Source organism: Pongo pygmaeus, chromosome 23 (assembly GCF_028885625.2).
Source record: "Pongo pygmaeus isolate AG05252 chromosome 23, NHGRI_mPonPyg2-v2.0_pri, whole genome shotgun sequence".
NCBI lineage: Eukaryota > Metazoa > Chordata > Mammalia > Primates > Hominidae > Pongo > Pongo pygmaeus.
The window spans coordinates 52,236,369-52,262,534 of NC_085931.1; the positions used below are offsets into that span (position 1 = coordinate 52,236,369).

Below are 26,166 nucleotides of genomic sequence, written 5' to 3' on the forward strand. Positions count from 1 at the left end.
TCCTCCATAGCAACTGTGTCAGGTAGACATTTTCTAGATAAGAAACCTTAGGCCGAATTGTGTGTCTTGCTGGAAAGTCAGACAGCAGAGGTAGGATTCCCACCCAGTTTTCTGGCTCCAAATCGTCACCCTTTCCCAGAGTCCTGGGCCACCTTAGCAAGTTACTTTTCATTTTTTTATTTTATTTTATTTTACTTTTTTGAGATGGAGTCTCGCTCTGTCGCCCAGGCTGGAGTGCAGTGGCGCGATCTTGGCTCACTGCAAGCTCCGCCTCCCGGGTTCACGCCATTCTCCTGCCTCAGCCTCCTGAGTAGCTGGGACTACAGGCTCCCGCCACCACGCCCAGCTAATTTTTTGTATTTTTAGTAGAGGCGGGGTTTCACCGTGTTAGCCAGGATGGTCTTGATCTCCTGACCTCGTGATCCAGCCATTTCGGCCTCCCAAAGTGCTGGGATTACAGGCGTGAGCCACCATGTCCGGCCTTCTTTTTATTTTTTATTTTGAGATAAGGTCTCACTCTGTCACCCAGGCTGGAGTACAGTAGCACAACTGTAGCTCAGTCTGCCGGGCTCAGGCAATCCTCCTGCCTTGGCCTCCCAAAGGGATAGGGTTACAGGCATGAGCCACCAAACCTGGCTGCTGCAAGTTTCTTTCTTTCTTTTTTTTTTTTTTGACAGAGTCTCACTCTGTTACCCAGGCTGGAGTGCGGTGGCACCATCTTAGCTCACTGCAACCTCCGCCTCCCGGGTTCAAGTGATTCCTGGGTACAACATATCTGGATTCAAGTGAACTCCTGGGCTCAACATATCTACCCACCTCGGCCTCCCAAAGTGCTGGGATTACAGGCGTAAGCCACCTCATGCCTGTCTGCAAGTTACTTTTCAAGTGCCTCTTGTGAGATGCTGTGGGGCAGGTTTGCAATTGACTTTGTCATTTATTATCTGGCTGGAAAGAGAAAGTTGACTCTAGTGAACCAATGAGAACACAAGAATTCTGGGGTCAGTGCAGTGGGAGTGGAGAGAAGAGAGCTCAAGGCTACCTGGAAAAGTTAGAGAAGGCTTCTTCTAGGAAGTAGAATTTGAACTTGAAAGAATGGGGAGGCTTGCCAGGGTGGAGAAGGGAATTTCTGGGTTAGCCACAATTGCTTCTGTGCTGGGAAGTTGACTTACATTCTCTCTAATTGTTATAGTAGCTCCGTGAGGGGTGGGCATTGTAATCTCCACTTCACAGATGAAGAAAGTGAGGAACACGGGATTTGTGTGCCCAGCCCAAGGTCAATCTGCAGGATTTGAATCCAGGCCTTCTTGACTCTTGAGTGTGCTCCTGCCTTCTGCACCACCTTCCTCTCAGATATGTAAGCAAGAACAGGGACTGTCCTGTAATCCCAGCACTTTGGGAAGCCAAGGCGAGCTGATCACTTGAGGTCAAAAGTTCGAGACCAGACCTGGCAACATGGTGAGACCCAGCCTCCACTAGAAACACAAAAATTTGCCAGCTGCGGTGGCTCACGCCTGTAATCCCAGCACTTTGGGAGGCCGAGGCAGGCAGATCACGAGGTCAAGAGATTGAGACCATCCTGGCCAACATGGTGAAACCCCACCTCTACTAAAAGTACAAAAATTAGCTGGATGTGGCGGTACATACCTGTAATCCCAGCTACTTGGGAGGCTGAGGCAGGAGAATTGGTTGAACCCGGGAGGCAGAGCTTGCAGTGAGCCGAGCATGCCACTGCACTCCAGCCTGGGCGACAGAGCGAGACTGTCTCAAAAAAAAAAAAAAAAATTAGCTGGGCATGCTGGTGGGTGCCTGTAATCCTAGCTACTCAGGAGGCTGAGGCAGGAGAATCTCTTGAACCTGGGGGGTGGAGGTTGCAATGAGCCAAGATCACGCCACTGCACTCCAGCCTGGGCGACAGAGTGAAACTCCGTCTCAAAAAAACAAAAACAGAGACTGGATGGTCTGAATTAGCAAATGAAACTGGGGTAGCATTGTCAACAGGCTCCCCAAGACCAAGGAGTTCTCCTAAACTGGCTCTGTGTCCCAGGGCCCCGAGGGGCTGGCCCAGTGAAAGCACTCTCCGTAGGTTTCTAACTGCAGAAAGCAGAATGGCAGTAGAAGGAGGACCGGTCCCTGAGCGTGGGGATCTGAGCAAGTTTGGTTCCTTAGTGCCTGCTGGGTGCTGGCCCAGCACCTTGGAGGAGCTTGGAGCTTGGGGTGAGATAGATATGGACCATTAATCTGAGCTTCCCAAGGACAGGAACTGGGTCTGATTCACCCTCTGTGCCTCCAGCCCCAGAGGCGGTGCCAGGATGACACACTCAGCCATTGTGTTGTCAAATTGAATTATGCCCCAGTGTAGAGGAGGAAGGTTTATTTTGCCCAAGAGTGGAAGATCTTCCTAGAAGTGCCATTTGAACATCTGAAAGATAGGTTGAAAAGCCAGAGAAAGGGTGTTCTAAGCAGAGGCATTGAGATGGACAAAGGCAGGGATATATAAAGAAGAACAGGTCACCTGGTACAGCCACAGTCTAGTGGGCAGATATGTGACATTGGGTTCAAGTCAGGCTCTGCCATCATGATCCTTTCGATTCTCTGGGCCTCAGTTTCCCCTTCTGAAAAGGAGCCCTGAGATTTGATGATATTTAATGATAACCCATGCTTGGGGATCAGGATAAGAAACTCCGATGAAAGGAGCTAGAAGTGTTTAAAAATTTTTATTAATTTAGTAATCACTGAACCAGCAATTCTCTAGGCACTGTTGCAAGTGCTTTTTCCTAAATTAGCTTATTTAATTCTTTTTTTTTTTTTTGAGACGGAGTTCTGCTCTTGTCGCCTAGGCTGGAGTGCGATGGTGCGATCTCAGCTCACTGCAACCTCCACCTCCCGGGTTCAAGTGATCCTCCTGCCTCAGCCTCCCGAGTAGCTGGGATTACAGGTGTCCGCCACCACACCTGACCAATTTTTGTATTTTTAGTAGAGACGTGGTTTTGCCATGTTGGCCAGGCTGGTCTTGAACTCCTGATCTCAAGTGATCCACCCGCCTCAGCCTCCCAAAGTGCTGGGATTACAGGCGTGAGCCACTGCACCCAGCCTTTATTTAATTCTTTCAACAGCCCTAAAGAGAGGCACTGTAATTATCCCCATTTTACAGGTGAAGAAACTGTGGCATAGAGAGGTTCAGTGAAGTGCAGAAGGGGCAGAGCTGCAGAGCCAACCCAGGATGTCTGGCTCTGGAGCTGGCCTGGTGTGGGCCTGGGAAGGAGCCTCAGGGGAGACCTGGGGTTATTTAGACAGCAGGGGGTGGAGGTGCTGCAGCCCCAAGCTGGAGGCTCAGCCTGGGCTGATGATGGGCTGTGCGTCAGCTCCCAGGAGCCTCCACAGAAGTCAGCTCCTTTCTTTTTTTTTTTTTTTTTGAGACAGTCTCATTCTGTCACCCAGGCTGGAGGGCAGTGGTGCGATCTCGGCTCACTGCAACCTCTGCCTCCCGGGTTCAAGCAATTCTCCTGCCTCAGCCTCCTGAGTAGCTGTGATTACAGGTGTGCACCACCACACCTGGATAATTTTTTTTTTTTTTTTTTTTGTATTTTTAGTAGACACGGTGTTTCACCATGTTGGTCAGACTGGTCTTGAACTCCTGACCTCGTGATCCACCCGCCTCGGCCTCCCGACTGCTGGGATTATAGGCATGAGCCTGCACTGGGCCTGAAGTCAGCTCCTTTCGTCACATTTCATGGTCCCTGGAAAACAAGCTTGTTTTCCTTCCTCTGTCAGCACCAGCTACAGACTGCTTCCCACCAAATTCATTCCCCCCAGGGAGACTGTTTCTTCCAGGCGTGTTGGTTGTGTTGGTGCTGTCTCCCCACCGGGCTATGGAGGCCCAGAGGGAGGGACATTCCTGCATTCAGAACCCTTGTTCCCTTCAGAAACATCTGGTAACTTCAGTTGTGCAGCATCACAGCTCCTCAGCATCAGAGGCTGAGACACGAGCTTGGTGGGGATCGTGGGGATACGATCACCCATATAGCAGCATATAACACCCATATAACAGCAGTCCCCATATAGTTAACAACACTGTATACCAGCATCGTGTTTGACATTTCCTATGCCTTCTCTTATTGAATCCACTTAACAGCTCCTCGAGACCGGAGCAATCATTGGCAGCCCCATCTTGTAGATGAGGAGCCTGAGGCTCAGAAAGACTAAGTGACACTTCTGAGATCACACAGCTGAGGTAGAGAAGGGAGTCAGATGAAGCCACCTGGCATCCGAGGTCTTAGCTGCCATGCAGGAGACAGCTTTCAGGTTACTTCCAGTTTCCTCGAAGCTCTTTTCTTATCAGTCTGGAAATCCTAACTACCACCAACATTTGTGTCCTGCTGTGTCCACAGTCTCTCATTAATTGTCATGACAGTCTTTTGAGGTAAGGTAAGAGGTGTCCCTGTTTTTCAGAAGAAAAAGACTGAGGCATCACCCACCCACTGCTCTTCCTACCCAGTCCACAATGTGACTTGGGAGGGGAACAGGGTATTGGATTCCCTGAGACCGAGAACTGTGTCTTCTGATTGGTTTGTGTTACTGAAGTGCTGGGGTCAGCTGATGATCATTCCTTGAGCACTTCCTGTGAGGGCTGCAGGGAAGGTGGGGGCTCTGGCCCTCCTGGGGTTTTCAGAGATCGCCCTGGTTCAGCTATGCTCTTGTTCCCTGGAGCATCCCTGTGTCATCCCTCTCCCTCCACAGGCTGAGGAATGCAGGGCAGGGAGCCCAAAGTCCTGAGTTGTATGACGGAGGCATGATTATTTTGTCATTCTTGGCTTCTGTCTCCTTTTCTGTGAAACGGCCATACTGATCCTGTCGAATCTGCATCAGGGGTTGCAGTTGTGATCATTTAATAGCCTTCAGAATATTCCTGAATCTTCTTCACTGTCTGCCTTGATCCAGGCCTGAACCACTGCAGTAGCCTCCTAACCAATCTCCCAGTATCCTCTCTTGTCATACGTCCTCCCTGCAGTAGCCAAAAGGATCTTCTTGCGAAATAAATTAGTTCCTGTCACTCTTCTGCTGAAAACTCTCCTGCAGTTTCCTGACACACGCAAAACACAGCCCTGGCTCCCGGCATGGCCTGTGAGTGGTTCTGAGACCAGCCTCGCCTGCCCCTTGCACTTTGCCTCCCACGTGGCTTGCCCTCGCTCGGGCGCTGCAGCCACGGTGGCCTTCTGAGTTTTCCTGGAAAATTATCAGCTTGTTCCCACCTCAGGGCACATTGCCTGTGCCCTGTCCCCTGCTAGGTAGGTGCCCTCTTACCCCACCTCCTATCTTCCATGGCTGGCTACCTATCTCTCTTAAATGTCAGCTTCCTCCTAAGGGCCTTCCCTAAACTCCCAGTCTGCTTTCTTTCTTTTTTTCTCTTTTTGAGTCTCTCCCTGTCACCCAGGCTAGAGTGCAGTGGTGTGATCTCGGCTCACTGCAATCTTGACCTCCTGGGTTCAAGTGATTCTCCTGCCTCAGCCTCCTGAGTAGCTGGGATTACAGGTGCCCACCGCTACGCCTGGCCTAATTTTTGTATTTTTATTAGAGATGGGGTTTCACCATGTTGGCCAGGCTGGTCTTGAACTCCTGGCCTCAAGTGATCTGCCCACCTCAGCCTCCCAAAGTGCTGGGATTACAGGCATGAACCACCGCATCCGGCCCTAATGTACTTTCCATCACTCCATGCCACGCTTCCTGCTTCAGCTTCCTTGTGACTCTGATCTCTATTTTTACTTGTCGTGTGCATTTCACGCTGGTTTATTTGTCTTCCTGCCCATGGATGACAAGCTCCACCAGGGAAAGGACCTTATTAACCGTGTTCCCCTAGCACCTGGTAGGGCCCCTTGCACTAAAAGTGCTTCATGGTTATTTGTTGAATAAATGAATAATAGTAGCAGGTTGGCCACAGAATTGCCCTTGCCAAACAGATCCTGTCGAATCGGCATCAGGGGTTGCAGTTGTGATCATTTAATAGCCTTCAGAATATTCCTGAATCTTCTTCACTGTCTGCCTTGATCCAGGCCTGAATCAAGGCCTGGACTGGGCAGGGAAACTGCAAAGAAATCAACACTGATGGCCAGGCGCGGTGGCTCACGCCTATAATCCCAGCACTTTGGGAGGCCGAGGTGGGCGGATCACAAGGTCAGGAGATCGAGACCATCCTGGCTAACACAGTGAAACCCCGTCTCTACTAAAAATACAAAAAATTAGCCGTCTCTACTAAAAATACAAAAAATTAGTGGTGGCGGGTGCCCATAGTCCCAGCTACTCGGGAGGCTGAGGCAGGAGAATGGTGTGAACCCGGGAGGTGGAGCTTGCAGTGAGTCGAGACCGCGCCACTGCACTCCAGCCTGGGCGACAGAGCGAGACTCCGTCTCAAAAAAAAAAAAAGAAAAGAAAAAAAAGAAATCAACACTGACTGATTGAAAATTTACAGGATAATTATGTCTGTCGTGAGTGCTCTCTACAGCACCCAGTTTAGCGGAAACATGAATTTCTGACCCCTTCTGGGGGAGGCACACCAGGTGGAGCTGCAAAATTGTCTTGTCAGGTGTGTATCTTCGTCCCTGTCTCCCAGATGACAAAACTGAGGCTCCGGGAGGTGCCCTGAAAGCCAGTGTGGGACAGTGCTGGGATTTGAACCCAGGGCTGGTGGATTGCATGGCCCAGCCTGCCTCCCTGTCAGCACCAGGCATGAAAGCAAGCAGAGCAGCACTGGAAACTCTCTTGATGCCCAAGGATGCACCACAAGGATTTCCAAGCTCCCTGGGAGCGGGAGCAGTGACTAATTAACTGCTCAAGAGGAACAGGGTATGCCGCAGTGTTAGACAGTCACTCTAAGCTCTGGGTGATTCTGGCTTATTTTTTAATACTTGCCTATAATTTCCAAAGCTTTTACAATGACCTTCTGTTACTGTTTTAAAAAGGGAGTTTTTTTTGTTTTTTTTTTTTTTAATGGATTCTCGCTCTGTCACCCAGGCTGGAGTGCAGTGGCCCTATCTGGGCTCACTGCAGCCTCCACCTCCTGGGTTCACGCCATTCTCCTGCCTCAGCCTCCCGAGTAACTGGGACTACAGGTGCCCGCCAGCACGCCTGGCTAATTTTTTTGTATTTTTAGTAGAGACAGGGTTTCACCATGTTAGCCAAGATGGTCTCGATCTCCTGACCTCGTGATCCGCCCGCCTCAGCCTCCCAAAGTGCTGGGATTACAGGCATGAGCCACTGCTCCTGGCAATTTTTTGTATTTTTAGTAGAGATGGGATTCACCATGTTGGCCAGGCTGGTCTCGAACTCCTGACCTCAAGTGATTCGCCCGCCTCGGCCTCCCAAAGTGCTAAGATTACAAACGTGAGCCACCGTGCCCAGCCTCACCTTTTTTTTCTGGTTTTTAGCCTGCATTCAGTCGTGTGTATACGTGCGTGTGTGCACATCAGTTTTCAGTGAGGGAGTGACATTGGCGTATGTGTTACACAAATATCTCAGACCACTGAATCGGAGCATATTGGAGGGGGCACATTGGAAACTTGGCAAGAGATGTTGAGGGCCCGAGAGATAGCCATGCTTGTGGAGAGGATATGAGGGGTTGCAGTGTGGGGAATTATTTATGAGGTAAAGGTGGCTGAGAACAGGATGATGCTCAGAGCTATGAATAGAGTCAGGGAATAATGGAAGAGGAGTAGGATTAGGGGAGAAGACGCTGAGTTCGGTTTGGAATGTGTTCAGTTGGAGAAACAGCCAGTCCAGCTGAGATGGCACCAAAGAGGACTTTGGACACAGAGGCATCTAATCTGGGTCTTAAAGGATGAGTAGGAGTTGGGAAGGTGTGTGTAGCAGAGGGCATTCCAGGTAGAGGGCCCAGGATTAAGAAAGGGATGGAAGTCATAGGCAGCCTGGTTGTTGGACTTCCAGGTACCACTACCCAGAATATAAGAGATATGAGTCTGAAATACTGGGGAAGGGGGTGGGCCTGGCAGGAGGAAGAGCTAGGCGAGTCGTTAACATGACTCATGTTATCATGAAATGCAAGAGCTCATCTGGGGAGCGGGTAGTGAAGAGAGCAGGAGCACTGTCCCTTAAATGGAAGCTCAGGGATGTTGGTCTTGAGACCTGGGCAGAATAAGAAGAGCCCCCAACAGAGAAATCTGCTTCTTTTTTTGTTCCTCAACCATGCACGGAGGCATCTCCATGACAATACATATGGATTCAGTAGCTGCATTGTATTCCATGGTATGGAATTAAATTAATTAATTAAATTAAATTAATTAATTAAGTTAATCCTTTACTGGTAGACATTAAGGTTGCTTCTAGTTTTTCACTTACTCTTAAAAATAATACATCCTCGGGAGGCTGAGGCAGGAGAATGGCGTGAACCCGGGAGGCAGAGCTTGCAGTGAGCGGAGATCGTGCCACTGCACTCCAACTTGGGTGACAGAGCGAGACTCTGTCTCAAAAAAAAAAAAAAAAAAAAAAAAATACATCCTAGCTCAGTGTGGTGGCTCATGCCTGTAATTCCAGCACTTTGGGAGGCTGAGGCGGGCAGATCACCTGAGTCCAGGTGTTCAAGACCAGCCTGGACAACATGGTGATACCCTGTCTCTACAAAAAATACAAAAAATTAGCTGGGCATGGTGGCACATTCCTATAGTCCCAGCTTTTTGGGAGGCTGAGGCTGCAATGAGCTGAGATTGTGCCACTGCACTACAGCCTGGGCAACAGAGTGAGACCCTGTCTTAAAATAATAATAATAATAATAATAATAATACGTCCTACACCTGTAGTCCCAGCTACTTCAAGAGGATTACTTTAGCTGAGGAGGTCAAGGCTGAAGTGAGCCATGATGGTGCCACTGCACTCCAGCCTGGGTGATACAGTAAGACCCTGCCTCTAAAATAATAATAATAAATAATCATAATACATCCCTGGCTGGTCATGGTGGCTCATGCCTTTACTCCCAGCACACTGGGAGGCTGAGATGGGTAGATTGCTTGAGGCCAGGAATTCGAAACCAGCCTGAGCAATGTGGTGAAATCCTGTCTCTACAAAAAATACAAAAAAATTAGCCAAGCGTGGTGGTGCGTGCCTGTGGTCCCAGCTACTTGGGAGGCTGAGGTGGGAGGATCACTTGAGCCTGGGAGGTCGAGTTTGAAGTGACCTCCAGCTTGGGCGGCAGAGACCCTGTCTCAAAAACAAAACAATTATAATCATAATACATCCTATGCAAATATAATTGAGTACATGTGTAGGGATTTTCATAGATTAAATTCTTGGAAGTGAAATTTCTGGGTCAAAGTGAAAGGACATTTTACCATTTGGAAGAATTTTGGTTGCAAGTAACAGAATTCCTAGCTCAAAATGGGAGTTTATTTTCTCACATAAAAAATGAGATGGGGCAGTTCCAGAAGCAGGTAATGTTTTGGGTCAGACTTTTTTTTTTTTTTTTTTTTTTTGAGACGGAATCTCGCTCTGTCGCCCAGGCTGGAGTGCAGTGGCACAATATCAGCTCACTACAACCTCCGCCGCCTCCCAGGTTCAAGCAATTCTCCTGCCTCAGCCTCCCGAGTAGCTGGGACTACAGGCGCCCGCCACCACGCCCAGCTAATTTTTTGTATTTTTAGTAGAGATGGGGTTTCACCGTGTTAGCCAGGATGGTCTCGATCTCCTGACCTTGTGATCCGCCCGCCTCGGCCTCCCAAACTGCTGGGATTACAGGCATGAGCCACCGTACCCGGCCAGATGTCACATGCCCTTACCAAAGCCAATCACTGGCAAGGGAAAAAGACCATTCTGATTGGCTTAGCCCAGTGAAGGTTCACTTGAGTGCCTGGGAAATGGACAACCTTGAAGGAGCAAGCGGGGAAACTGGCTGCGGGGTGCAGCCAGCAGGGCCTGCCTTGCTCATTTTGGTACATGTTGCTAAATTGCTTCTCAGAGATGATTCCAGTTTACACTGTCAGTGTACGTACAGGGCCACCCTCGTCAATCAGGCTTTCTTTTCACCTTAGTCTCATGGGTGAAAATTGGCATCTTGTGTTTTTTTGTGTTTTTGATTTTGTTTTTGAGACAGAGTCTCTCTCTGTCCCTCAGGCTGGAGTGCAGTGGTGCCATCTCGGCTCACAGCAACTTCCTTCCGTCTTTCGGATTCAAGCGATTCTCCCGCCTCAGCCTCCCAAGTAGCTGGGACTACAGGCACCCGCCATCATGCCTGGCTAATTTTTTTTTTTTTTTTGTATTTTTGTAGAGACGGGTTTTCACTATGTTGGCCAGGCTGGTGTTGAACTCCTGACCTCAGGAGATCTGCCCGCCTTGGGCTCCCAAAGTGCTGGGATTACAGGCGTCAGCCGCTGCGCCGGTCCAGCATCTTTTTTTAATCAGTGAGTTTGAGTATCTTAATAATTTATTTTCCTGTGAATTTCCTTTTTATGTTTTTTGCCCTTTCTAATTTTTATTTTATTTATTTATTTATTTTTTTGAGATGGAGTCTTTCTCTGTCGCCCAGGCTGGAGTGCAGTGCACGATCTCAGCTCACTGCAACCTCCGCCTCCCGGGTTCAAGCAATTCTCCTGCCTCAGCCTCCCGAGTAGCTGGGACTATAGGTGAGTGCCACCAAGCCTGGCTACTTTTTGTATTTTTAGTAGAGATGGGGTTTCGCCATGTTGGCCAGGCTGGTCTCGAACTCCTGACCTCAAATGATCCACCTGCCTTGGCCTCCCAAAGTGCTGGGATTATAGGAGTAAGCCACCGTGCCCGGCCGTTTTTTTTTTTTTTTTTTTTTTGAACAGGGTCTCGCTCTGTTGCCCAGGCTGGAGTGCAGTGGCGTGATCTCGGCTTACTGCAACCTCCGCCTCCCAGGTTCAAGCAATTCTCCAGCATCGCCCTCCCGAGAAGCTGGGATTACAGGCACATGCCATCGCACCCAGCTAATTTTTGTATTTGTAGTAGAGACAGGGTTTCACCATGTTGGCTGGGCTGGTCTCAAACTCCTCACCTCAGGTGATCCATGCACCTTGGCCTCCCAAAGTGCTGGACTTAACAGCCATAAGCCACCACGCCTGGCCATTTTTTTTTTTTTTTAAGACAGGGTCTCACTCTGCTGCGCAGGCTGGAGTGCAGTGGCACAATCATGGTTCACTGCAGCCTTAACTTCCTGGGCTCAGGTAGTTGATCTTTTGCCCAGGCTGTAGTGCAACGGCGCAATCTTGGCTCACTGCAACCTCTGCCTCCCAGGTTCAAGCGATTCTCCTGCCTCAGCCTCCCGAGTAGCTGGGATTACAGGCATGTACCATCACGCCCAACTAACTTAATTTTTATATTCTTAGTAGAGACAGGGTTTCACCATGTTGGCCAGGCTGGTCTTGAACTCGACCTCGTGATCCGCCTGCCTTGGCCTCCCAAAGTACTGGGATTACAGGCATGAGCCACCACGCCTGGCCCCCAGCTAATTTATATTTTTGGTAGAGATGGGGTTTCACCATGTTGGCCAGGCTGGTCTCGAACTCCTGACCTCAGGTGATCCACCTACCTTGGCCTCCCAAAGTGCTGAGATTATAGGCATGAGCCACCGTGCCCGGCCAGAAAGACAGTCTTGAATTGCCAATACCATCCTTTCCCCATTCCTGGGCAGCAGCCATGTGGTGCAGAGAGAGAATTCATCCAACAGAATATTGAATCATAACCTAATTTAACCTTAATTAGCTCCTTATGGGCCCTGTCTCCAAATATAGGGTTTAGGGCTTCGACGTATGAATGGGAGAGGGGGCACAAACATCCAGGCCGTAACACCCTCCCTATAAGAATTTTCTGGCTGGGCGCGGTGGCTCATGCCTATATTCCCAGCACTTTGAGAGACTCAGGTGGGAGGATTTCTTGAGCCCAGGAGTTCGAGACCAGCCTGGGCAACATGGCAAAACCCCATCTCTAAAAAAAAAAAAAATACAAAAATTAGCCATGTGTGGTGGTCCCAGCTACTCAGGAGGCTGAGGAGGGGGGAAGATCAGTTGAGCCCAGGAGATGGAGGCTGCAGTGAGCCAAGATCACACCACTGCACTCCATCCTGGGCAACAGAGTGAGACCCTATCTCAAAACAAAGAAATTTTTTTCCCAGAGGAGAGAAGGGTGTGGGGTGTTAGGTGCCTGCAGGGCTGGGGCCTTTGGTCTCCTGACGCGTTGTTAATCAGGCTGCCTGATGCCCATCTCCGCGGTGTCATTGAACCCAGTATCCAGGCTGACTGCATGGCTTTGAATAACTTTCCTAGCCTCTTGGAGTACTATTTTCCTGCCTGATGGGGATGTTGTGAGATTTAAATAAATCTCAGTTATTCAGTGACAACTCATTTTCTTGTAGAGCAAAGCTAGACATAGAGTGGCCCTTTTGTTTAAAAGCTCCTGTGACTCCTCTACCTTAGGGTGGAATCCACAGTCTGCCCTGTCTACAAAACCTCTATGGGCTGGGTGATGTACGTGGCTCATGCCTGTCATCCCATCACTTTAGGAGGCTGAGGTGGGAGGATCACTTGAGACCAGGAGTTTAAGACCAGCCTAAGAGGCCAGGCGCGGTGGCTCACGCCTGTAATCCCAGCACTTTGGGAGGCCAAGGCGGGCAGATGACGAGGTCAGGAGATCAAGACCATCCTGGCTAACATGATGAAACCCCATCTCTACTAAAAATACAAAAAATTAGCCGGGTGTGGTGGCGGGCGCCTGTAGTCCCAACTACTTGGGAGGCTGAGGCAGGAGAATGGCATGAACCTGGGAGGCGGAGCATGCAGTGAGCCAAGATTGTGCCACTGCACTCCAGCCTGGGCGACAGAGCAAGACTCTGCCTCAAAAAAAAAAAGACCAGCCTGGGCGACATAGTGAGACCTTGTCTCTACAAAAAATTTTAAAGGTTAGCGAGGCATGGTGGCACACGCCTGTGATCTCAGCTACTTGGGAGGCTGAAGTGGGAAGATCCTTTGAGCCCAGGAGTTTGAGGCTGCAGTGATCATGCCATTCTGGGAAACAGAGTGAAACTGTCTCAGAAAAGAAAATGAAAATACCTCTACATGTGGTCTTCCCTGCTGATCTCTCTGACCTTCCTATTCACCACCCTCCCCACTGCCCACTCTGCTCCATCCTCACCAGCCTCCTTGCACATTCTCAGATACACCAACAAGGCATCTCCCTCAGGACCTTTGCACTCACTGTTCCCTCTGCCCGGAGCCCTTTCCCACCAGGTATCTGCAGGGCTGGCTCCCTCACATCATACACGTAGATCTCCATTCAAATGTCAAAGCGAGCCAGGTGCAGTGGCTGATGCCTATAATTCCAGCACTTTGGGAGGCTGAGACGGGTGGATCACTTGAGGTCAGGCGTTTGAGACTAGCCTGGCCAACACGGTGAAACCCCATCTGTACTAAAAATGCAAAAAGTAAGCTGGGCGTGGTGATTCACGCCTGTAATCCCAGCACTTTGGGAGGCCAAGGTGGGCAGATCACGAGGTCAGGAGATCGAGACCATCCTGGCTAACAGGGTGAAACCCCATCTCTACTAAAAATACAAAAAATTAGCTGGGCATGGTGGCATGTGCCTGTAGTCCTGGCTACTCAGGAGGCTGAGGCAGAAGAATTGCTTGAACCCGGGAGGTGGAGGTTGCAGTGAGCCGAGATTGCGCCACTGCACTCCAGCCTGGGTGACAGAGCGGAACTCCCTCTCAAAAAAAAAAACAAAAAGTAGCCGGGCATGGTGGCAAGTGCTTGTAGTCTCAGCTACTTGGGAGGCTGAAGCACAAGAATCACTTGAACCTGGGAGGTGGAGGTTGGAGTGGGCTGAGATCACACCACTGCACTCCACTCCAGCCTGGGCAACAGAGTGAGTCTCCGGCTAAAAAAAAAAAAAAAAAAAAAAAAAGGTCAAAGTGGCCTTTCAGACTACTCAGAATTATAGCACCCTGTCACTCTGTCACTCTATGTTATTATTTTTTCTTAATTGCGTGTATCCTTCCTGTATTATGTGATATATTTATTGTCGTGTGCCTCTGCGCTAGAACATACGCTCTAAAAGAAAGCCTTTGTTGGCTGAGCACAGTGGCTAACGCCTGTAATCCTAGCACTCTGGGAGGCCAAAGCAGGCAGATCACCTGAGGTCAGGAGTTTGAAACCAGCCTGCCAACATAATGAAACCCTGTCTCTACTAAAAATACGAAAATTAGCTGGGCGTGTGGTAGTGCATGCCTGGATTCCCAGCTACTCCAGAGGCTGAGGCAGGAGAATCGCTTGAACCCAGGAGGTGGAGGTTGCAGTGAGCTGAGATTGCACCACTGCACTCCAGTCTGGGCAATAGAGCGAGACTCCATCTCAAAAAAAAAAAAAAAAAAAGAAAGAAAAAAAGGGAGGCCGGGCATGGTGACTCATGCCTGTCATCCCCGCACTTTGGGAAGCCAAGGCAGATGAATTACCTGAGGTCAGGAGTTCAAGACCAGCCTGGCCAACATGGCGAAACCTTGTCTCTACTAAAAATACAAAAATTAGCTGGGCATGGTGGTGGGCTCCTGTAATCCCAGCTACTCGGGAGGCTGAGGCAAGAGGATCACTTGAACCCAGGAAACAGAGGTTGCAGTGAGCCGAGATGGCGCCATTGCACTCCAGCCTGGGTAACAGGGGAGACTCTGTCTCCAAAAAAAAAAAAGAGTTTTCCCTGTTTTCCCTTCGACTTGAGGGTATTCGTATGACATTGTAGCTCAAGCCTGTGTGGGAAAGGGCAGGTGCCCTCTGTGCCCCTTGTCCCTTGAGGGTACCACACAATCTAGGAGTCCAGGGGGCCATGGGTGTGGAGGACACCGGCCTGAGGGCGGTCGTCGCCCTCAGGGACACGCCTCCCGACATGGGGAAGGGAATGAGAGTGGGAGTGAGAGCACCCAATCACAGGGCCCATGAAGTAGTGGTGGCCGACGGCAACCTGGCTCTTGCTGACTGACTGATGGACTGTGCTCTCTCCCCCAGAGACTGATGGAGAGGCAGAAACGGAAGGCGGACATCGAGAAAGGGCTGCAGTTCATTCAGTAAGCCTGCATGTGGCAGGGGCTGGACGGCTGGGTGGGCAAGGGTGGGTTCTCTGAGAGCCACGCCCTCCCAGCGCTCCCTTTTCTTGCTGCAGAGCCTTTGCTGCCTAGCCTTTGCTGCCAAGGCTCCTGTGTGCGCTGGGGTGCGGGCACGTGGGAGGAGCCAGGAAGGGGCTGGTGTGGCTGGACGTGAACTCCACATGCACACATGCTCCCTGGCCCAGGTTACCCTTCAATCTTGTCCAGTAGGTAATTCTGCCCTCACCCTTCACATTTGCACTCCCTGTTAATTCTCTTGCATGACTGCACGAGTTTTCTGATAAATCAATAGTCCCTCTGTTACAATCCCTGTCTCCATGCTGGGACTTTCACATCTGGGTCTTCTTTGAGACAGAGTCTCTCCTTGTTGCCCCAGCTGGAGTGAATGGTGCTTCTGACCTCCTGGACTCAAACAATCCTCCTGCCTCCACCTCCCATGTAGCTGAGACCATAGGTGCACACCACCATACCCAGCTAATTTTTTTTTATTTTTGAGACAGTCTTGCCCTGTTGCCCAGGCTGGAGTGCAGTGACATGATCTTGGCCTACTGCAACTTCTGCCTCCCGGGTTCAAGTGATTCTCCTGTCTCAGCCTCTCGAGTAGCTGGGATTTCAGGTGTGTGCTACCATGCCTGGCTAATTTTGTATTTTTAGTAGAGATGGGGTTTCGCCATGTTGGCCAGGCTGCCTTGAACTCCTGGCCTCAGGTGATCCGCCCACCTTGGCCTCCCGAAGTGCTGGGATTTCAGGCGTGAGCCACCACACTAGGCCATTTAAAAAATTTTTTTGTAGAGAAGGGGTCTTGCTATGTTGCCCAGGCTGGTCTCAAACTCCTGGGCTCAAGTGATCCTCCTGCCTCAGCTTCCCAAAGTGCTGGGATTACAGACATGAGCCACTGTGCCTGGCCAATCCATCATCTTTTTAATCTTCACAACAGCCCAGTAAAGTAGGTAGCCTTATTTCCATTTTGCAGATGAGAAAGTTGAGGCTCACAGAGGTTAAGCAACTTGTTTAAGGTCATGGAGCTATTGAGGAATAGCATTCTAGCCCAAGCCTGGTTGACCACAAAACTCAAAACTCACATTCTTTCTATTGTATGCCTCTGAGCACCCACACGCCACACTTTTTTTTTTTTTTTTTTTTTTGAGATGGAGTCTCACTCTGTTGTCCAGGCTGGAATACAGTGGTGCGATCTTGGCTCACTGCAACCTCCATCTCCCAGGTTCAAGCGATTCTCCTGCCTCAGCTTCCTGAGTAGCTGGGATTACAGGCGCCTGCCACCACACCCAGCTAATTTTTGTATTTTTAGTAGGGACAGGGTTTCACCATGTTGGTCAGGTTGGTCTCGAACTCCTGACCTTGTGATCTGCCCTCCTTGGCCTCCCAAAGTGCTGGGATTATAGGTGTGAGCCACCGCATCCAGCCTGACATTTGTTTTGTTTTATTTCTCTTTTTTTTACACACAAAATATTTTGAGTAACCTTTTTCTCTTATTGCTCTTAAATAGATCCTTAGAGGCATAATTATCACAACACTAATGAAGCGTGGGCATCGTGGCCTCTCACTTGCATGAGCCCCTTCCGTGGCCCTGGAAGGCATGCACCCTTGCAATCCTGTGTTCGTCATTTTGTGTACTTTTTCTTAAATAGGGCTCCCCATAAAACTGGAATTTGCCTCTATGTTCCCTTATATACTCCCCACTTTTGTTCTCTCACACAGACCAGTAAAACACTCCTTGCCTTTTCTTTTCTTGGTGATGGGGTCTCCCTGTGTTGCCCAGGCAGGTCTCAATCTCCTGGGCTCAAGCAGTTTTCCTACCTCAGCCTCCCACGTAGCTGGGATTGCGGGCGCGTGCCGCTGTGCCCAGCGTACTCCCTTGCCTTTTCTCACCCGTGTCACCGCAGACTGCGTCCCTTTTCACACGCCCTCGGTATCCATGCTGCTGTCACAGAGCAAGTGTTCATATTGACACAACACATTCTCCTTCCTCAGCGCACAACGCAGTCACTTTTCCTGGCCGCTTCTGGAGGGTGTCCTGCACTGGGCTGATTTGATTAGGGGTTTTGGGTGCACCTAGAGCATAGCCCCAAGTTCAGCACCCCTTCCCTGGGCCGTTGGCCAACCCCACCTGCTGCCATGGCTGGGAGTTTGCAAACCCTCCTCAGACTTGGTCATCAGAGCGGCTGCTAGCTCATCTCTCTTCATGGGCGGCAGGTCCTCTCCCATTTTGGGGAGCGAGCGTTTGATTTTGGGGAAGTGTTCCAATTTATTCAGAGGCCAGTCTGGTGAACAAGGTGACTGCGGCCACTGCTGTCTTCCATAAGAAGAGTTCTGTGTCCCCAGCCTCAGTCACTGATGTCTGTGGAGCTGGATTCCCAGCCCAGTTCTCCCATTCCCCCTCTGGGGTCATTGTGAAGGTTAAGGGACCAGTGGTGCTTGGGGTAAATGTTCACTCTCATCCCCTCCTTCTCCTTTCCAAAGGGGAGTTCTAGGAAGGCCCAGCTACAAGGCAGCCTCCCCGAAGCCGTCTGTTGGCCTCCTAAAGCTTTGCGGGAAGCACAGTGGGACTCACTGCTTTTCACATCAGTCCCGCTATTTTTGCCCCACTCCTCCTACGCTGTGTTGGTGCACGTGTGCCTCATGTGCTTAGCACACCCTGAGAGCCCTAAGTGAATTGGGCTTGGTGGGTTGGCCCCAGCTTGCAGAGGACCTTAAGATGTCTACGGCCGGGCGCGGTGGCTCACGCCTGTAATCCCAGCACTTTGGGAGGCCAAGGCAGGCGAATCACGAGATCAGGAGATCCCGACCATCCCGGCTAACACGGTGAAACCCCGTTTCTACTAAAAATACAAACAATTAGCCGGGCGTGGTGGCGGGCGCTTGTAGTCCCAGCTACTCTGGAGGCTGAGGCAGGAGAATGGCGTGAACCCGGCAGGCGGAGGTTGCAGTGAGCCGAGATTGGGCCACTGCACTCCAGCCTGGGCGACACAGCGAGACTCTGTCTGACAAAAAAAAAAAAAAAGATGTCTTAGGACCAGGCATGACCTATGAAAGGTAGAGTCGATGCTGGAAGAGGGGAGGCTGGAGGCAGGAGGCCAGGAAGATAGTGATGGGGTCCTTGGTGGGGGCAATAGAGGGACAGACACTGCAGCAGTATGGGGAGGGAGGGCAGGGCTGGGGCCCAGACAGTGGGGAGGCAAGTGAGAGGTGGGCTGGTGAGCCCCGATGTCACCACTGGGGACACCTTCCACACGCACGTGCATACACAGCCCTCCCGGCGTTGCACCTCTGCCCACCTCTCGTGCACTAGCCTAGGCCACTCTTTCCTGCCCAGGTACTGGCAGCATCTCCAGGCAACGGAAAGATCTCCCCAGCCCTGCATCCGACGCCTTCCTGCCGAGCAGCCTTGGGCGAGTCCCTGCGCTGCTCTGAGTGTCTGTCTTTCCCTCTGTGGAATGAGGGACTGGGAGACAAAGCCCAGCTTTCCTTCCAGTCTGGCCATTGAGCCCATTGGAGAGATGAACCTCAGTTCTCCTGGGCTGATGCCCTCTTTCATACTGAGGGAGCGTTAGCCACAGGAGGGAGCAGGTGCCCAGACCCCACCTAGAATGATTTGTTGAGTCCAGCATGAGAGGCTGACAGGCTCAGCGAAGACCTGGCATTGGCTGGGGTGTGTGTTATGTGGGAGTGGACAGGGGAGGGGCCTGAGGTGGACTCCCGGTGCCTCAGTGTCTGTGGGCCTGTGGTCTCGGATTTGGTTTGTGGTCCTTCCCAAGGCCTGTTCTAGGTGTTAATTCCCTGACAACGCTCATACTTCCCTGCCTTTTCCTGCCCGCTCCTGTCCCTGGCACTCCTGCTGCAGCAGCCCCTGCACCATCCTCTCCTCCTGGCCTTGCGCTGCAGCTGGAGCCTTCCCCGGCTCTGCCTTGGCCAGAGTCTGATTTTCCTCTTCTTGTCCTTTTCCAGTCCTGGGGGCCTTCTAGGCCCAAGTGTGGCTCCTCCCTCCTTCCCCTCCTGTAACTAAGAAAGGGCTTGGAATGCCTGCTTTCCTTTAGGAGAGGGCTGGTTTTTTCAGCAGCAGGGGCTGGGGCTGGGTCCAGGGCCAGAGGTAGAGCTGGAACTGGGCTGGGCTAGGGCTGGCTTGGGGCTGGGGCTGGCTGGGTTGGGGCTGGAGCTGGGGCTGTGGCTGGAAGTGGGGCTGGAACTGGGGCCAGGCTGGAGGTGGGGCTGGGGTCAATCTGCTCTTTCTCAGCACCTGGACCTGGCAAAACCTGGCTGTCTGGCCCCCAAGGAACATGCAGGTCCTTCCGTCAGAACTGGAAGGTCTGCATGGTAATGATTTAGGGGAAGAAAACTGCTGTCTGTTCACCCGAGTCCACAAGGTGATGGCTGAGGTCTGAGTTGGAGGAGTAGCTCTGGATCTCCATGAAGCTGGGACCGCTAGGCTCACCCAGGCCTCGTGTTTTCTTTTCCTGCTAGGTCGACACTACCCCTAAAGCAAGAAGAATATGAGGTGAGTGTCAGCGGCCAGGCTGAGCAAAGGTGAAGGGCAGAGATGTGCAGGGGAGAGGCTTGGGCTGGGTGCCAGAACTGGGGCCAGAGGTCATGAGCCCCCTACACACCTTGCCCCCAACAGGCCTTTCTGCTCAAGCTGGTGCAGAATCTGTTTGCTGAGGGCAATGATCTGTTCCGGGAGAAGGACTATAAGCAGGCTCTGGTGCAGTACATGGAAGGGTTGAACGTGGCCGACTACGCTGCCTCCGACCAGGTGGCCCTGCCCCGGGAGCTGCTGTGCAAGCTGCATGTCAATAGGGCCGCCTGCTACTTCACCATGGTGAGCCTGGCACCCTCCTTTCTCTCCTGCTGCGCTGCCCTGATCCCCTGGATGCCCAGTCGAGCCAGGCCCATACCCCAGTGAGCCTGTAGACCAGGGCCAGCCTCCTCCCAGCCTGCTTTCAGAATTGCATTGTCTGTTCTCGTGGCTCTTAATCTCAACTGTACAACATGCTCAGCTGGAGAGCTTTTAAAAGTACAGATGCATAATAAAAAGTTTTTTTTAAAAATAATACTGATGCCCTAGCCCTACCCCAGATGAAGTAAGTTAGAATCTTGGGGTGACCCTGGGTCTTGGTGGGAGTCTGACTTCTCCTGCTCCTCCCTCTCGGCCCCACTGTTTCTTCCATAGCCTCAGCCTCCTCACTGTTCCTCCCACAGCCTCAGCCTCCTCACTGTTCCTCCCACAGCCTCAGCCTCCTCACTGTTCCTCCCACAGCCTCAGCCTCCTCACTGTTCCTCCCACAGCCTCAGCCTCCTCACTGTTCCTCCCACAGCCTCAGCCTCCTCACTGTTCCTCCCACAGCCTCAGCCTCCTCACTGTTCCTCCCACAGCCTCAGCCTCCTCACTGTTCCTCCCACAGCCTCAGCCTCCTCACTGTTCCTCCCACAGCCTCAGCCTCCTCACTGTTCCTCCCACAGCCTCAGCCTCCTCACTCTTCCTCCCGTAGCCTCAGCCTCCTCACTCTTCCTCCCGTAGCCTCAGCCTCCTCACTCTTCCTCCCGTAGCCTCAGCCTCCTCACTGTTCCTCCCACAGCCTCAGCCTCCTCACTCTTCCTCCCACAGCCTCAGCCTCCTCACTGTTCCTCCCACAGCCTCAGCCTCCTCACTGTTCCTCCCACAGCCTCAGCCTCCTCACTGTTCCTCCCACAGCCTCAGCCTCCTCACTGTTCCTCCCGTAGCCTCAGCCTCCTCACTGTTCCTCCCATAGCCTCAGCCTCCTCACTGTTCCTCCCGTAGCCTCAGCCTCCTCACTGTTCCTTCCACAGCCTCAGCCTCCTCACTGTTCCTCCCACAGCCTCAGCCTCCTCACTCTTCCTCCCACAGCCTCTCAGCCTCCTCACTGTTCCTTCCACAGCCTCAGCCTCCTCACTCTTCCTCCCACAGCCTCTCAGCCTCCTCACTGTTCCTTCCACAGCCTCAGCCTCCTCACTGTTCCTCCCACAGCCTCAGCCTCCTCACTGTTCCTCCCACAGCCTCTCAGCCTCCTCACTGTTCCTTCCACAGCCTCAGCCTCCTCACTGTTCCTCCCACAGCCTCAGCCTCCTCACTCTTCCTCCCACAGCCTCTCAGCCTCCTCACTGTTCCTTCCACAGCCTCAGCCTCCTCACTGTTCCTCCCACAGCCTCAGCCTCCTCACTGTTCCTCCCACAGCCTCAGCCTCCTCACTGTTCCTCCCGTAGCCTCAGCCTCCTCACTGTTCCTCCCACAGCCTCAGCCTCCTCACTGTTCCTCCCACAGCCTCAGCCTCCTCACTGTTCCTCCCACAGCCTCAGCCTCCTCACTGTTCCTCCCACAGCCTCAGCCTCCTCACTGTTCCTCCCACAGCCTCAGCCTCCTCACTGTTCCTCCCACAGCCTCAGCCTCCTCACTGTTCCTTCCACAGCCTCAGCCTCCTCACTGTTCCTCCCACAGCCTCAGCCTCCTCACTGTTCCTCCCACAGCCTCAGCCTCCTCACTGTTCCTCCCACAGCCTCAGCCTCCTCACTGTTCCTCCCACAGCCTCAGCCTCCTCACTGTTCCTCCCGTAGCCTCAGCCTCCTCACTCTTCCTCCCACAGCCTCAGCCTCCTCACTCTTCCTCCCACAGCCTCAGCCTCCTCACTCTTCCTCCCACAGCCTCAGCCTCCTCACTGTTCCTCCCACAGCCTCAGCCTCCTCACTGTTCCTCCCACAGCCTCAGCCTCCTCACTGTTCCTCCCACAGCCTCAGCCTCCTCACTGTTCCTCCCACAGCCTCAGCCTCCTCACTGTTCCTCCCACAGCCTCTCAGCCTCCTCACTGTTCCTCCCACAGCCTCAGCCTCCTCACTGTTCCTCCCACAGCCTCTCAGCCTCCTCACTGTTCCTCCCACAGCCTCAGCCTCCTCACTGTTCCTCCCACAGCCTCTCAGCCTCCTCACTGTTCCTCCCACAGCCTCAGCCTCCTCACTGTTCCTCCCACAGCCTCAGCCTCCTCACTGTTCCTCCCACAGCCTCAGCCTCCTCACCATTTCTTTGCGGACTTCAGTGCCTTCCTCCTCCCCCTTCTCTCCTCCTTAGAGCTGCAGCCTCTTCCTCTTCCCTGTCCTGTGCACCCACTGAGTCAGGTTCATGAGATCCCGTGGGAGGCTCTGCTGCAAGCTCTCTAGAGGACCCCGTGACACCTCTGCCATCCAGCGAACTCTTCTGGATAAATGGCTCCCGGACACCTCAGGGTTAGCCCTTGTACACACTCTGCACACAGAACTGCCTTGATGGTCTCACTGCCTCTTAGAGATGCCATTGTTACTCTCGGCCCATCATGTTCCCAGCCAGAGGCAGAGATGGAAATAGACGTGTTTGAGTGACCGGGCTCATGGTTGTAGATCTTCAGGCCCTTCCCTGCAGTGTCCTGCCTGTGCCCACTGCAGCCCCATCAGCTGGACACACAGACACCTTTGATCAGAGGCTGGACACCAGAGTGCTTCCTTCTCTCCTGGAGCCTCGAGCCCTGTCCCTGACCCAAGACTTCAGCTCCTCTGTCTCTGCCAGGAAGGGAAGCTGGTGTTCCTTCCTAGGCAGGGGCAGGAGGCCTGGGGGAGGGAGGGTAACAGGTGTTGACCACTGACCACCTGCTCCTCTCCGGCAGGGCCTGTATGAGAAGGCGCTGGAGGACAGCGAGAAGGCGCTGGGCCTGGACAATGAGAGTATCCGGGCATTGTTCCGCAAGGCACGCGCTCTCAATGAACTGGGACGCCACAAGGAGGCCTACGAGTGCAGCAGCCGGTGTTCCCTCGCCCTGCCCCACGTGAGTGTGGCTCTGCAGCCACGCCGGTGCCTGCTCAGAGGCCAGGCTTCTAACCTTCTGGCCCTCACTTGGGCCCAGCCACCACATCCTTCTGTGTCTCGGCTTCCTCCCCTGTGGCGTGGACTTGCAGATCCTGATGTTAACACTAGCTCCCATTCTCTCAGTGCTGACTGGGTGCCAGGCACTGCTAGGATGCATTGTGTGTGTTAACTCGCCTAATACTGGCGATAACCCTAAGAGGCAGATACTGTGATTATTCTTATTTTAAAGATGATGAGGCCGGACACAGTGGCTCACGCCTGTAATCTCAGCACTTTGGGAGGCTGAGGCAGGCGGATCACCTGAGGTCAGGAGTTTGAGACCAGCCTGGCCAACATGGCAAAACCCCATCTCTACAAAAAAAAATACAAAATTTAGCCGGGCATGGTGGCGTGCGCCTGTTTCGCTAATTTTGTTTAGTTCACAATTAAGAGCTTTCTTGGCCAGACACAGTGGCTCATGCCTGTAATCCCAGCACTGTGGGAGGCCAAGGTGGGAAGATCACTTGAGCTCTGGAGTTTGCAACCAGCCTGAGCAACATAGCAAGACCCTGTTTCAACAAAACATTTAAAAAAAAATTAGCTAGGCATGATGGCACGCACCTGAGATCCCAGCTACTCAGGAGGCTGAGGTGGGAGGATCGCTTGAGCCCAGGAGGTGGAGGTTGCAGTGAGCTGTGATTGCGCCATTGCACTTCAGCCTGAGTTTGACAAAGCAAGAGCTTGTCTGTTAAAAAAAAAAAAAAAAAAAGCCTTTCTTTATGACCATAGTCCCCTGACCCATATAGCATTTTAGAGTGTCCACAACAGATCCACACTTAGGTCTCACTGGTACTTACTCATGAGGAGGACAGAGCAGCTTTCATCTGCACCACAGGGGATAGAAAGTAGCCAGGACCCAGTTAGGGTTAGTAAATGGCCAGGGAAAGTAACTAAGGGCTCCTGGCTCTGCTTTAGGGAACTCTCTCTTTTCCCAATCTTTGTTGGGCGAATACTGACCGAGCTCCTGTTCCATGCTGGGCACTGGGGACCAGAGATGACTCCAACCCAGGTCCTGGCCTCCAGGAGGTTGTCAGTGAGGTAGGAGGTAGACACGTGCACAGATGTCACAGTGTCTTCCTTGCCCTTTTGTGCCTGGACCCCAGTTTGTAGCCACCTGTTTCTTTGTTCACTGACTGATCTCCCCCTTTAGATTGGAATCTCCATGAGGCCTGAGCCCATCTGCCCTGTTCGTTGGGGTATCCTTAGCCCCTCACTCATGCTTGGCACATAGTGCATGTTCTGTATTACAGCCTTGGAAGGGAAGGAAGGATGGTTGCTGTTTAGTGATCACTAAGTGTGGTCCAGGCACTGTTACAAGCTTTCTACGCCCTGTCTCCTTTGGGCCTTACAACCCTGTGCCTCATCTATGTATCGTCACTTGCTGGGGGTTACAGGACATCATTTGGCGATAGAAACAAGTTGTAGAACTATATAATGTGACCTCATTCCTGTTTAAAAAAGAAAGAGATGGCCGGGCGCAGTGGCTCATGCCTGTAATCCCAACACTTTGAGAGGCCGAGGCGGGTGGATCACTTGAGGTCAGGAGTTCAAGACCAGCCTGGCCAACACGGTGAAACCCTGTCTCTACTAAAAATACCAAAAAAAATTAGCTGGGCATGGTGGCACATGCCTGTAATCCCAGCTATGCGAAGGCTGAGGCAGGAGAATCTCTTGAACCCAGGAGGCAAAGGTTGTAGTGAGCTGAGATCGTGCCTCTGCACTCCAGCCTGGGTGACTGAACAAGACTCCATCTCAAAAAAACAAAAAAGAAAGGGACAATCCCCAAATCCCCACAAAACAAAACTAAGCATTTTTTTTTTTGAGACAGGGTCTTGCTCTGTCGTCCAGGCTGGAGTGCAGTGGCGCAATCTCGGCTCACTGCAACCACTGCCTCCTGAGTTCAAGCGATTCTCCTGCCTCAGCCTCCCAGGTAGCTGGGACTACAGGCGCCCGCCACCATGCCCGGCTAATTTTTCTATTTTTAGTAGAGATAGGGTTTCACCGTGTTGGCCAGGCTGGTCTCGAACTCCCGACCTCAGGTGATCCGCCCACCTCTGCCTCCCAAAGTGCTGGGATTACAGGCATGAGCCACCGTGCCCGGCCAGAAGTAAGCATTCTTTATAGGTCTGCATGCATGCATTCCTAGAAAAGAGCCCTAAGGAAACACATGAGCCCAGCAGAGTGTGATTCCCTCCTGGAGAAGCCTAGGGTGAACGGGGAGATCCAGGGAGCACTTGCTGTCCCTGTAACATTCTTCCCTTCTACAGTGACATTGTCACTTTTGCTGAATTTTAGAAATAAAAAGATTATATTAAAATAAAAACAAAATGATTCATTTCCACCCCCAAATAAATAGAAAAACAGAAGCATGGGATGGTGGTCCTGGTGCCACCACTCACTAGCTATGTGACTTGGACAAGCCAGGGACACCTCCTGGGGCCTCACTTTCTCATCTGTAACATGGGGTGACCATGACCTCCCTCCGTAGGGCTGCACAGGTGTCCAGGAGCACAGCTTTGTGAGCCCGGGCAGACTGACCCACCGCCCTGTGTCTTGTCCTCTGCAGGATGAAAGCGTGACTCAGCTTGGTCAGGAGCTGGCCCAAAAACTGGGGCTGCGAGTTCGCAAGGCATATAAGAGGCCCCAGGTAGGTGGGCTCGGGACCCTGGGAGGGTCGGTGTGGATGTGAGGAGGTCTGAAGGGAGGGACCAGGCACCGTGGGGAAGGTGGGTGAGGGTGGCCAGGGCTGGGTTAGGACAGAGGGGAGCGACAGCAGGTGATCTTCCTTGTCTGTTGGCTGAAAGCCCCGGAACCTTTCGGAAAAGGAGAGAGCAGCCACCGCTTCTAGCTCACTTTAGACTCCAACTGTTGAAAACCACTCCCTCCCCTGTGCTGGCTGACTTTAATCACCTGGAGGTGGCCTGAGTTGACACTGGCATCCTTCAGCATTATGTTCTCAACACCCATATGGTGCAAATTTGAAGTGTCAGTATCTGTTTGGCTGGTTCAGATCCACATAGATTCATTTGGTACCTGCCGAGGGCTAGGAGGCTGCACATGGGAAAGCTCGTGACTCGAATCTCTGCTGTGACCTTGAGCAAGTTAGTTCATCTCTTTCCACCTTGGTTTCCTCATCCGGAAGATGGAGATAATTTATGGCCACCCC

At 52.1% G+C, this 26,166-nt stretch overlaps 1 protein-coding gene across 2 annotated transcripts in view; it reads left to right on the plus strand.

Moving 5' to 3' along the window:
- The window catches only part of ZC3H7B (zinc finger CCCH-type containing 7B), a 57,436-nt gene that overhangs the window by 2,095 nt on the left and 29,175 nt on the right, over positions 1 to 26,166 (plus strand). The window contains exons 2-6 of one of the 2 annotated variants that reach the window (XM_054469916.2): positions 15,003 to 15,061; positions 19,580 to 19,613; positions 19,737 to 19,934; positions 22,762 to 22,920; positions 25,567 to 25,647. In XM_054469916.2, the coding sequence (XP_054325891.1) occupies positions 15,009 to 15,061; positions 19,580 to 19,613; positions 19,737 to 19,934; positions 22,762 to 22,920; positions 25,567 to 25,647 (525 nt within the window). In that variant the 5' untranslated portion in view covers positions 15,003 to 15,008. The remainder of the gene's footprint in view (positions 1 to 15,002; positions 15,062 to 19,579; positions 19,614 to 19,736; positions 19,935 to 22,761; positions 22,921 to 25,566; positions 25,648 to 26,166) is intronic. The other variant, XM_063662957.1, reaches the window with a different exon arrangement.